Below are 13,475 nucleotides of genomic sequence, written 5' to 3'. Positions count from 1 at the left end.
AAAAAAAAAAACAGAAGGAAAACTCTCAAAAAAATATGATTTTTAATCTGAAAATCTTAGAAAAGGGTAAAGTTGGCTAATTTCTCAAAAAAGGGGGAAATGCATCCCTAGGAGTGTTTTTGGACGAAAATGCCATTGTGTTGGTTTTTCTTCCAAGAAAGTAAGCAACAGTTCACAATGCATTCCAACTAATATTTTTAAATTTTAATCTTCTTCTTACCTTCTTGTTCCCCACGCCCAAACAAAACTCCATTGTCTGTTTTAAAATTCCATTGCAGAGAGGTGAAACTCCCCTCTCCTAAAATCTAGCACTGGATCTCTTTATTTTTCTTTGGCTATCAAACCAAAAAGCTTCTCTGGTAGGTCCATTGTGATACATTTGCATAGGTTTAACATGTTCCTTACAATGCTATAGTGTATTGTCATCATCTTGTTTATTTGTTAGGGATTTGTTATGATTTTGTTTGGCATTTGTTATTGTCACCATCCTCTTTACAATGCTATGGCGTATTGTCATAATCTCTCTATCTCTCTATTGCCCTCTATGTTTCTATGTAGAGTAAACCCGGATGAAACTCATGTCTATACAATTACAACTACTATTTAAATTTGTAGAAGCAATATTTTGTTCTCGGAACCACTGTTGATATCTGGGAACCAATATTTAAACACTCAGAAGCAGCAATTATACATAGGAACCACTATTTACTACTATATAGTGGTTCCGATGTATAAATAGTGGTTCCAAGGTATAAATAGCGGTTCCATAGTAGAAATATTATTTCACACAATCTAATTGGGTGTCAATGTGGCAATGAATTTATGAACAATGGGTTAAATAGTTTTCTAAACACTCAGATGTTATGGTGGTTCATAGTTTAGATGGCCTAATACTTGTGAGAATGACTGTATTTATAGGGTTTTAAACACTCAGAAGCACTCATTATACCTAGGAACCACTAATTGTACTTAAGAACCACTAATTATACCTAGGAACCACTATTTACCATTATGTAGTGGTTCGAAGGTATAAATAATGGTTCAAGAGTAGAAATATTCCTTCACATAATCTAATAGTACTTCATTGGGTGTCAATGTTTCAATGAATTTATGAACAATGGGTTAAATAGTTTTCTAAACACTCGGATTTTATGGTGGTTCATTGTTTAGATGGCCTAATACTTGTGAGAATGATTGTATTTATAGGGTTTTAAACACTCAGAAGTACTCATTGTACCTAGGAACCACTAATTATACTTAGGAACCACTAATTATGCCTACGAACCACTATTTACCATTATATAGTGGTTCCAAGTTATAAATAGTGGTTCCAAGGTATAAATAGTGGTTCAAGAGTAGAAATATTGCTTCACACAATCTAATAGTACTTCATTGGGTGTCAATATTTCAATGAATTTAAGAACAAAGGGTTAAATAGTTGTCTAAACACTCAGATCTTATGGTGGTTCATAGTTTAGATTGCATAATACTTGTTTAGAGAGTTTAAATTGTGATTACAAAAGGTTATGCACACAAAACCACTATAAAAAATGAGAATGAATTTATTTATAGGGATTTAAACTCTCAGAACTACTAATTATACCTAAGAACCACTAATTATACCTAGGAACCGCTATTTACCAATATGTAGTGGTTCCAAGTTATAAATAGTTGTTCCAAGGTAGGGTTTTGTGGAGGGTGGGGAGTGGATGGTTTTAGAAGGGTTTTAAGGTTTTAGATGTAATTGATCTTAGGGTTATGGTGGAGGGAGGGGACTGGAGGGATTTAGGATTTGGGGAGGAAACGCACGGTTGTAAGGGGGGGGGGGGGTGTGGAAGTGGTCTTCATGGGGAGTGGTTTCCGCAAACGACGTTTGGTTCTTAAAAAAAATCGCAAAAAACCGGTCAACCTGCAGGTCGACCTTTTCATATGTTTTTAACCTGTTTGACGGGATGGTGGAATGGTCGACCTGCAGGTTGACCCATACATGCTTTTCCTACATGTTTGGTCATATGGTGAAAAGGTCGACTTGCAGGTCAACCCATTAAGGCAAATTCACACCTGTTTGTGAATAAGGTAAAAAGGTCGAATTCGCACCTGTTTATGAAGAAGGTAAAAAGATCGAATTAAGCCTTTGGTAAGACTCCATCCCCTTCTAGAATGAATTCAGCCCATTTTTTTTCAAATGGACTATACAGCCCATACCATAGGATGATCCAAACCGCCCAATTGATGGGCCACAATGTACATAGGTTGTGTCCCAAAAATCATTTTCATAGGATGATTCTAACCATCCGATCTAAAGAGGGACTTAGATTATGGAAACTTCTATAGATTGGACGGTTGGGATCATCTATGGAAATAATTTTTGGGGCAGAACCTATTTATGTTGTGGCCCATATATTGGGCGGTTTGGATCATCCTATGGTGTGGGATGTACAGTCCATTTTGAAAAATATGAGGTGAATTTATCCATTTTGAAGTTTCCATAATCTAAGTCCCTCTTTAGATCGGGTGCTTAGAATCATCATATGGAAATGATTTTTGGGGCACAACCTATTTACGTTGTGGCCCATTAATTGGGTGGTTTGGATCATCCTATGGTATGGGCTGTATAGTCCATTTTGAAAAAAATGGGCTGAATTCATCATAGAAGGGGGCTGTACAATGGAGTTTTACCAAAGGCAATGAACTTTCAACACTTGGCGTGGGAAAGAAGAAGCTAAAAAAGGTGAAGAATAGTCTTTGTGAAATGCATTGGGATGTGTTTCACTCCTTTTTGAGAATTTAGCCAACTCAACCCTTTTTTGAAATTTTCAATTAAAAATCCCATTTTTTTAGAATTTCCCTAAAAAAGAAAAATGGGAATGTCTAAGCGCACTTTTGGAGCCCTTCTTTTTCAAGAAAGAAGTGACCCTCATAGCTGTAGTTGTCTTATTAATTAATACCTGGAAATTCCCAAATGGTGGAAATTTTCAAAATTTCCATGTGAAGCTCCACATGGAAAAATATTGGAAGATTATTTTTTTTCCTTGTGTTTTCCCAAACAATGGGCTGAAAATTCTTAGGTTATAAATAAATGGATGGAGAATTGGAACATTCATAGTAGCAGCAGAATAATGGCCTTTCATCTTCCACTTTTGTTCCCTCCCTTTCCTATCACACAGTCTCCACATAGACTCTCAACAATAAGACCTGTAAACGATATTTGTGTTGCCAAGCATTGCCGATGCCTCACCGATGGTCAATCCGTTAATGACTTAGCAGTTTCAAGGCGATCCGCGAATTACAAGCCCAACATTTGGGAGTATGATCATTTGACATCGTTAAGAACTGATTCCACAGTGAGTTTCACAATCATTAATCCATGCATTACCACTTTTATGTCATATACAAGGTGGGTACGTAAAAAGATATGGATTATCCTTTTCTTTGCTTTTTTTTTATTTTTTATTTTTTCAAAGGATGAAGCTTTATAAAGAAAAAGAGCACATGACTGAGAAAGTTGAGGCAATATAAAATAGAAGGAAGAGACACACCAAGCTCAAAGAGAGAACAAACACATAGAAGTTCCGATGCAAGGGGGGAATGAAGTCAAAAGTCTCTAAAGCCTCACGATTCACTCCCTCCCTTGCTATTATGTTTGCATCTCCATTTGTTGATCACCTGGTGAAACAGAACCGGGTGATCTTCGACTCGATCTAGAATCTCTTCAATCAGTTTTGAAAATCTCCATGGCGGGTTCGATCTCCCCTCTAGCCACCTGATAACTTTTAGGGAGTCCCCTTCGACTAAAAGTTATCCAACTCCCTCCTGGACTAGTCTAATACCCTGAAGAGCTACTTTGACTTCTGTCTTGTTTGAATCCTTAATCCCGAGCGTACCACCAAAAGGCCACCTAGTACAACCTTCTTTGTCCCTAAGAAGCCCTCCTATTCCTAGCGGGCCTGGATTGCCTTTGAGCCATCAAAATTAAATTTTAGCCATCCGGGATCAGGGGGAGGGGGAGTCCATCTGGGAAGGACCGTCTCCTTGTACTCCCTACTAAAGCAAGTCTCCTTCCAACATCAATTCTTGCCTTGCTTAGCCACGGCAAAAAAAAAACCAATTATCTAGTTCTTTCTTTGTTTTAAACTCCCTGGACGTAAAATGGGTGTAAAACAAATTTTACGTCCTTTTTCCACTAATGGTATAAAATTTGTTTTACTCCTATTTTACATTGAAAGAAACATAGCCTTTTTTCGACGTAAAGAGGGCGTAAAAAGGATGTTATAACAACTTTTCATAAAAAAAAAAAGTTATAGCAGGGGTAAAAATTAAAAAGTTTATAGCAGGGTAAAAATGCATTTATGCTCTTTATTGATATATCTCTTACCATTTCAAAAAAAAAAAAAAAAAAAACAAAAAAAACAAAATTGTCATTTACCAAATATAGCAGGGTAAAATTAGAAAGTTTGTAAAAAAAATGCTTTAAAACATGTTTTACAAGTCTTCCTTATAAAATGAAGTTTTCTGTCATAAAAAGTTTTAAACGAAGTCTTAAACTGTGAACCTACAAAACACTTTTTTTTTTAAACGGCATTTAAAACGAAGTTTTGCTAACTATATATATGGTTGTGCCACTTCTTTATCCAACTTGTGTACCTACTTTCCAGCTTAAGACACAAGAGATTCGAACTGAGAAGCTGAAGGAAGATGTGGGGCAATTGCTCGAAGAAGCAATCGATACATTGGCTCTTCTCGATTTAATCAATGTCATACAACGGCTAGGCGTGGGATACCTCTTTTACAAGGATATCAAGGCAGCCCTAAGCAACATATCTGTCACCAACACCAACATGGGGATAGAAGAAGATCCCTATGCCACCTCTCTCTACTTTAGGCTTCTTAGACAACATGGGTTTGAGGTCTCACAAGGTAATTTCTTTTTCTAACTTATTTGAGTGATAAGTAAAAAAAATTTACTTCATATTATCAAGTGAAGTAAATTTTTTTACTTCATTTGGTCCTATTGAGCTAACTTGAAAACTCTTATGAGGTGCAGATATTTTCAAAAGATTCGAGGACGAGATGGGTGGTTTCAGGACAAGCCTTAGCCAAGATGTGAAGGCAATATTGAGCTTGTATGAAGCATCACACTTAGCTTTCGAAGGCGAAAGCATATTGGATGAGGCCAGAGACTTCACAAGTAGGCATCTAAGGGACCTCACGGGGAACATAGACCCAACCCTAGCCAAACAAGTAGAACATGCTTTAGAGCTTCCGTTGCATTGGAGAACGATAAGGTTAGAAGCTAGGTGGTACATAGATGCGTACGAGAAAGACGAGCTCATGAATCCTATTTTGCTGAACTGGCGAAGCTGGATTTCAACAATGTGCAAATGATACACCGAAATAATTTTAGTGAGGCATCAAGGTAAGGAATTCTGAGAAATCATGGAAACGACCGCGGGGATTAAATTAAGACTTGAAAATTGCAACTTGGAGCTTATATATTGTGTTTGGGGCACTGTTTTAGGTGGTGGAGGGATTTGGGTCTTCGAGAGAAGTTGCCGTTTGCAAGAGATAGGTTGGTGGAGTGTTTCTTTTCAACGCTCCCAACTCTATATGAGCCGCAATATGACTATGGTAGGAAAGAGCTTACAAAAGTGAACCAATTCATAACATCCATCGATGATATTTACGATGTGTATGGTTCTTTGGATGAGCTAGTGTTGTTTACAGATGCGGTCGAAAGGTTTGATTTCACAACCCTTCTGTATTTTTAGGGAAAAGGACAAAAGAATTATAATTTGAGTCTGAATTTAGGGTGGGTAGTAGTTTTAATTCTTTTTACGCAGGTAGGGCGTTGTACATTCTAAATTTCTAACAACCATCTTGCCCTGCTCTTCTCCTTTCATTTTTTCCTTATGACTTATTTATTAAGAAGAAGAGGAAGAGGAAGAAACCTTTCTGAATAAGGACCTATTTGTTGTGTCCCAAAAAATATTTCCATAGGATGACCGCATGGGTATCGTTGTCATACAAGCTTTAAAAATGAATAAAGCCCTAGCTAGTTAGCGTAGTATGATTTTCCCTTTCTAAACGAAGGACATCTTTGCAAGGGCGCCCTTCTGTCTATCACTCCCTATCTGTGTGAGGGCCCATCAAATGAATGGTTTGCATCACCCAAACAATGTAGGGCCCACTGTATTTTAGGCCGTCGGTGTAGCTAAGTTAGCTACACATAAGTGTAGCTACACTTCTCTCTCTCTCTCTCTCTCTCTCTCTCTCTCTCTCTCTCTCTCTATATATATATATATATATATATATATATATATATATATATAGGAAATGTTTCCTGCACGATACATATGGGCCCACATTGTTTGGATGATCCAAATGTTTCCTGCACGATACGTCGGTGCAGGAAATGTTTCCTGCACGATACATCAGATAAGTTATCTGAGCAAGAGCTCAAAAAAACATATGGGCCCACATTGTTTGGATGATCTAAAACATTTATTTGGATAGTCCAAAGATAGATAGAGTGTGCACAAAAAATCTGGTCCACAGGATTATCCTAACCCTTCGATTTGTGGAGTTTAAAGTGGATGGGTATAAACCTCCACAAATTTGTGTAATTTTTAACCTCCAAAAATCAAAGGGTTAGGATGATCCTATGGAGCCGATTTTTTGGGCACACCATATCTATGTAAGAGCCTATCAAATGAATGCTTTGGATCATCCAAACAATGTAGGCCCACATGATTTTTTGAGCTCTTGCTCAGATAACTTATCTGAGGTATCGCTCAGAAAACGTTTCATGAGGAAAAGGATTGTATGCTCAAGCGTACCAAGTTTATGGTACACTCTAGTGCCCAATCATATGGGGTCCCACTTTGTTAGGATGATCCAAAGCATTCATTTGAAAGGCCCTATCATAGATAGGGTGTGTACCAAAAATCACCTCCTTAGGATCATCCTAACCCATCCATTTGTGGAGGTAAAAAAGGACAGACACTATGTGTCCACAAATCTGCCCATTTTTGCTCTCCACTTTTGGAGGGGTTAGGATGATTCAATGGAGCTGATTTTTGGTGCACACCCTATCTATGATACGGCCTTTCAAATGAATGCTTTGGATCACCACAAAAAATGTGGGACCCATGTGATTGGGCACTCGAGCGTACCTAGACCTGGAGACCTGGCAAAACCAACCCGTGCCCGCGGGTCGACCCGGCCCACTCGCAAATTTGCGGGTACGGGTCGGAATTTTCGTGACCCATAAAAATCGACCCACGGGTCACCCAACCCGCCAAAACATGGGTCGGGTTGGGTTAACTCGCGGGTACCCGCGGGCCGCGGGTTTTGTGGATTTTACTTTTTGTTTAACTTTTTATTTTTATTATTTAAAAAGATGAAAAATCAAAGGTTAAGATCAAAAGATCAAAAGCAAAAACAAAGGGAGTTAGGGTTTTATACTTTTCTCTTTTATAGCTTTTTAGATTTAGGATTTCTCATCTCTGTAACCGAGTTAGGATTTCTCATCTCTGCAACCTCCTTACCTCCAGCCATCCAGCAAAAACAAAGGAAGAAGAAGGCCACCATCCGAGCCGCCTCCTTACCTCCGAGCAACCTCCTTGCCGATCCGGCCACCATCCGAGCCACCTTCGATCCGGCCACCATCAGCTATATTTCCTTTTTATTTGTCTTACAACCATGATTCTTTATTCGGCTCCACCATCCGAGCCACCTTCGATCCGGCCACCATCAGCTATATTTCCTTTTTATTTGTCTTACAACCATGATTCTTTATTCGGCTCCACCATCCGAGCCACCTTCGATCCGGCCACCATCAGCTATATTTCCTTTTTATTTGTCTTACAACCATGATTCTTTATTCGGCTCCACCATCCGAGCCACCTTCGATCCGGCCACCATCCGAGCCACCTTCAAGGTCCTCTTGAAGCTTTCCAGAACTTCACCTTGAGATTGGCTTCTCTGTAAAAGAAATTTACTTTTAAAAAAAATAATTGCGGGTGACCCGCGGGTCGACCCAGCCCACCCGCACTGGGTACGGGTCACCTGGTTGCTGACCCGCAGGAATGCGGGTCATTTTGACCCGCAACCCGCGTGACCCGCGGGCCGACCCAACCCGACCCACCCGTTTGCCAGGTCTAAGCGTACCATAATCTTGGTACGCTCGAGCGTACAATCCTTTATATGAAAATGATAAATCCGCACCCCTATAGGAGTTTAAAGCTTTTTTATGTCAATTCACTTTAAAGGGGTGCGCATCATCCTACAGGGGTGCGAATTTATCATCTCCCTTTTTAAAATTCTCATACTTACAATTATTTGATGGGAATTGTTTCAGATGGGATGTAAGTATGATGGACAAACTTCCACAGTATATGAAGATATGTTTCTTGGCACTCTACAACACTACTAATGAAATGGCATATGGCACCCTAATAGAACATGGGTGGGAAATCATTCCATACTTGAAGAAAGCGGTACTGCATTGCATCCATTCTTCCTAGTTAATTTTATTTTCACTCTTGATGATATCAGGTCACCAACTTCCTGCCCATATTTATAAAAGTCTAAAGATCTGCCTCTTTGGATGTAAAATGGACTAGGTAGAACAAATTTTACACCCATTATTCTTAAGTGGGAAATGGGCGTATTATTTGTTTTACGCCCATTTTTCTCCTTGGGCAGTTGGACCCTGCCCCATTTTCTACTAATACATATGTGCCATTAAAACGATGAAACTAAGTGAATTCTGCGCTTATTTCAGTGGGCTGATTTGTGCAAAGCATTCCTGGTAGAGATGCAATGGTACAATAACAAATATACGCCAACACTTGAGGAGTATCTGAACAACGGATTAGTTTCAATATCAGGACCGGTCATGCTAGTTTATATTTACTTCTTAGTGGGACGGAAGACGACAGAGGAGGAAATACAATGCTTAGCCAATTATCCGGATCTCATACGCTGGGGATCTATGATTTTTCGGCTTTGTAATGATTTGGTAACATGGACGGTAAGTGATGTTATTAGAATTACCATATACTTATGCAATTTAGAAAAAAAAAACTTAATTTTTTAATCTTTCACTGATACAGGCAGAGCAAGAAAGGGGTGATGCTCCTACATCTATCCAATGTTACATGAATGAAACTGGCATTTCAGAGGCTGTTGCTTGCGAACATATAAGAGAATTGATTAGTGAACTGTGGAAGAAGGTGAATAAAGAATGTGTCGGTTCTTCGCCTTTCCCTCGGCCTTTTATTGAGGCCACTGTGAATCTTCTAAGGATGTCCATTGTATATATGATGGCGGGGATGGGCTTGGTGATCCAAATGGCAAGGCCAATAATCATGTCATGTCATTGCTTGTTCAACCCATTTCTCTTTAAGAAGAAATAAAATTGCACTAGTTGTTCAATTCAGTTGCCACTGCTGATATAGTGCAAGCCATGTACTTACTACCGTAAACTAGTAGTTCTTCCTGAAGCAGTGGAAAAACATTATCTAAAGCTGAAAACTGGAATTATGAAGGGAATTTTAGTCATTTCAAAATCAAACTACTTAAAAAGCCCTGAACTTTAGCAGGGGGCATTCATTTTAAATAACAAAATCGGCGATATTAACTCCCATTTTGCTTTGTTTGTTTTCAGTGGGAACAATGTCATTTTTTTTAAATCACTGGAGAATCTGAACCCTTATTTTGTTTGCCTCAGGACTTGCCCGGGGTGGTGGGGGCTTGCCCTTATACTATTTCTTTGATAAAATGGTGAACATCATCCCCTATTTTAGTATACATGGCAATATTAGGACCGTTTGGGATTGTACTGACACAATGCTGTCTTGAAATCATCATTGAAAAAAAAAAAATGCCGTCTGGAAATCGTTTACAAGTCGGTGGTGGGGACTGGTTAACGGTGAAGATGAGAAGCTAGAGAACACACTGGTTAGGGTCTGAGCATGACGAATGCAAACTTTGGATGCATTTCCCAGCTTTCCTACGGATCAGCTACCCACTCCTTCCTAATGTTTCAGAGGCAGTGGCCACAAGGTATCAGTTGAACCCTATCAACTGATGATTATGAACCTATCTCAGATGGTCTTGATAAATTTCAACTCACCAAAAAATCTAGGCAAATACGACAAGACAGATAAAGGCTTATTCGGTAGCACCAATATGACAACACCACTGTGTATGCATTCACTCTCATAGATGACCAACACCGTTGTGTTGAATGCTTCTGCTTTGCCTTCCATGTAAAGGGCTGCTTTTTCAGCTGTCATACCAGCCATCACCCACCAACCCAATGGCAAGAGAATCATGCTCAAGTATTATGGTCCCTCAACTCAAATCAATTATTAATACAAACATGCATGTCACTTTCATTAGAAATCAGGATCAACACCATTCATCTTGGATTAAATAGTAGAAACTCAAGTAATAAAGGTTGCAAAACATGGTCCTAAACTTGAAAAAACAAAAAACTTCCATGAGTTCTTGGGATTTAAGTGATACGGAAAGCATAGAAGGTCTAACACAGCCACAAATGATAAAACAAAAATACTGAAACAAAAAAAATACGTAACTCGCTAAGCCTTATCTGCTTTGGCAGCGGTAGCAGCAGCCTGTCCTCGGAGACGACCAGTCCTCCGAGCAGCAATGAGACCAACCTTCTGGCCAGGGGGAGCATCACGACGAACAGTGCTGGCATGCCCAATGTGCTGGTGGTTACCACCACCATGAGGATGCTCAACTGGGTTCATGGCCACACCACGGACCTTGGGCCAGCAGTTTCTCTTCACTCTGTATTTGTGGTACGCATTGCCCGCCTTGAGGAGGGGCTTCTCCGTCCTGCCACCACCCGCAACCTGGCCTATCATGCCACGGCACCCACTTGGCACAATTTTCTTTGAGCCGGAAGGAAGCTTGATTCTGATATGGAAACAGGTATTAGATTGAATCATTTTCCAAAACAAGTTCAGTAAAATTAAAACAAAAACCAAGAAGCAGCTAGGAGTAACCATCATGAGCTGAACAGTCAGTTCAAGTACATGCTATCTTCAATACAAAATGGACCACATCTACACAATCGGATGATAAACATCTGCAATCTTACAGCGGCATCTCTCGTTTAAAACAGGTGAAAATGTAGGTACATCTGGCTTTCTTAGGAATAGTGTATGGTTTAAGTGAACCAAGAGGAATTCATAACTAGAGAAAGTCACATAACAGACTTGAACATGCAGACTATATAGTTCACAAAGTTGCATGTTGCAGTCAATCTACAGGCATCAACAAAGAGTAGATTTATATACTATATGCCATATTGTGTTTATATGTAAAAGGGCACTCCAATGCGATAATATTTGGTTAAAACAGTTCCCACTCCCTCCACTGGAATCTAAAATCAAAGCCTTTTGGTCCATGCCAATGTCACTTACCTACTGAAAGAAATAGTGGCAATGCAAGACCAAAACCACATAAGAGAGCATTTGAACAGACATAATGGATAATAGCATGGACCCAAATCTGAACATAGCAATGCATAAATCCCCAACTGCACAAGAGTGAACATTGAAGCAGATGGAATGGATGAATAGCACAGATCCAAATGTTGTCGTTGAAGCAGAGTTCTGTTTCAGATACCTCAATCTATGATGCTCGTCATCTCAACAATATGACTACAACTCCTCCAGTAGACCAAAAGAATCCAGAGAAAATAGCTAAAACTAGCAATAAGTGATCACAGAGCTAATCAATAAGTTTTATAACATATATTCAATTGTCTTGACTGTATTGACAGTTTAACCAAGTCTTGACTGCTTGACCTACTCAACAACCTGTTCGACTCTATAACTTTTGGTAATCAATCATGTTATTACTGCTAGGATATTATGATCTAGGATTAAAATTGATAAAGATATATGAACCACTAAATCATTTTAAGGAAAAATATTTGAGTAAAAAGATAAATAAAAGGATAAAATGACAAAAACAGATTTAGTTTTCTGAATGGCAGGCAAATATCATTTAAAAGAGCAAAAGAAACACCAAGACCAATGAGGTCTCATAAATAAATGAAGCAATAGACTATACAAAAACTAACCAAACACAAAAAACAAGAAAACAGCACAGGAGTTTAGAGTAAAGAAACCAAGCATAGAGATCTCATCTCTATCAATTCCAGAGCGCATATTTCAGTCCACCTTGCAATTAGCTGAACACCTAGCATGTCAGATTTCCGTACTATGACCCTCAGTTACATCCAAAATCTATTCAATAGCAATTCCAAATCTCCAAGGAATAAAAAATAGTCTCTTTTGTGGGTTTAGGCTGCACATGCATTGTAAGCTAGTTTAGTGGCCATGGCCCCCCAATGACCAATGCGGGCAAGTGTAAATTAGTTTGGCCCCCCAAGTGTAAATTCCTGGCTCCGCCCCTGCATAGACATATTTCACTTTCCAGAAAGATAACAAACGGACATGATCAGTAAGAAATTTCCTTTCAAATCCATAAGTACATGAGTGAAATCATGACAATAGAACGTCCTCATTTCAAATTTACCAGAGCATTGGTATGTAATTGAGCAAAAAAAAAAAAAACATCAGCAACCAAAGTAGAAAAATGATGAAGAACAAAAAAGGTAATGTAATCTTCCTAACATGTAGCAATATCTACCTGACACCAAATTGGAATCCGGTAATTGAAACATGAGCTGTGAAGCCAATCTAAAAATCCTATCATAAAGAGAAAATCAAGGCCAATATAAAGTGATACTAATTTGTAAATGAAAAATGGGTAAGATGTTCACGGAATAACTAAAAGTAACCCAGACAATTGAAAGTAGATTTGCACCGTGAAAAAACCAAAAAAGAGAAAAACCGCAGATACACACAAAATCAATGTAAATCTGTATACCCACCTAGTGGTGCCATTATCGGGATTATGGCTGATAACAATAGCATAATCTCCGGAAGCCCTAGCAAAGACGCCCCGATCACCGACGTGATGCTCGACGTTACATACAACGGCACCTTCGGGGATGGATCGGAGAGGAAGAACATTTCCGACCATGAGATTGGCTTTCTTGCCGCAATACACGAACTGTCCGGTATACATGCCTTCAGAAGCCACGAAGAGCTCCTTCTGATGCTTGTAGCGGAACGGGTGGCGGAACGTGACTCGGGCGAGTGGGGCGCCTCGACCCGGGTCGTGAATAATCTCGGTCACCACTCCTTTCAGATAGCCGTTCCTCTCTCCGAAGTCTAGGCTACGGAACCGAGCGGGGCCCTTGCGGTGGTGGGTGTGGGATTTGAACACCGATCCCGCACCCTTACGCTGTGCTCGGATCACACGCCCCATCTCTAGGGTTAGGGTTAGGGTTAGGGTTTAAGAAAATGAGGGAAGAGGACGGTGGGGAAGAAAGTTTTAGGGGGATGAGTGGTTTTATACTGTGT

The 13,475-nt window shown here is 39.5% G+C and overlaps 1 protein-coding gene and 1 pseudogene across 2 annotated transcripts; one reads left to right on the top strand and one right to left on the bottom strand.

Annotated features, from left to right (window-relative positions):
• Positions 1-3,119: 3,119 nt before the first annotated feature.
• Positions 3,120-9,409, top strand: LOC143892157 (alpha-terpineol synthase, chloroplastic-like; annotated as a pseudogene). The gene is made up of 7 exons (XR_013255437.1): positions 3,120-3,344; positions 4,656-4,917; positions 5,045-5,416; positions 5,519-5,737; positions 8,360-8,498; positions 8,786-9,034; positions 9,117-9,409. The product of XR_013255437.1 is annotated as an alpha-terpineol synthase, chloroplastic-like (transcript).
• A 1,001-nt stretch (positions 9,410-10,410) lies between these two features.
• On the bottom strand, positions 10,411-13,453 carry LOC143892972 (large ribosomal subunit protein uL2-like). Its single transcript, XM_077397891.1, has 2 exons — positions 12,941-13,453; positions 10,411-10,950 (listed from the first exon to the last, which is right to left on the bottom strand). Exons 1-2 carry the CDS (start codon positions 13,378-13,380, stop codon positions 10,608-10,610), a joined length of 783 nt encoding a protein of 260 aa, XP_077254006.1. The 5' UTR covers positions 13,381-13,453; the 3' UTR covers positions 10,411-10,607.
• Between the last annotated feature and the right edge of the window lie 22 nt (positions 13,454-13,475).

The sequence above is a fragment of the Tasmannia lanceolata genome, unplaced genomic scaffold (assembly GCF_043159265.1).
Source record: "Tasmannia lanceolata isolate RefF3 unplaced genomic scaffold, GAP_Taslan_0.1 ptg000015l, whole genome shotgun sequence".
Classification (NCBI taxonomy): Eukaryota; Viridiplantae; Streptophyta; class Magnoliopsida; order Canellales; family Winteraceae; genus Tasmannia; species Tasmannia lanceolata.
Note: the sequence above shows the minus strand (reverse complement) of the source record. Positions and strands in the feature narration are given on the sequence as shown.

Excerpts from the sequence above, each read along its gene's own strand:
- LOC143892972 (XM_077397891.1), bottom strand. The coding sequence starts at position 13,380 with ATGGGGCGTGTGATCCGAGCACAGCGTAAGGGTGCGGGATCGGTGTTC. Across the intron at positions 10,951-12,940 it reads CCCGATAATGGCACCACTAG|AATCAAGCTTCCTTCCGGCT; the intron begins GTGGGTATACAG and ends TTTCCATATCAG.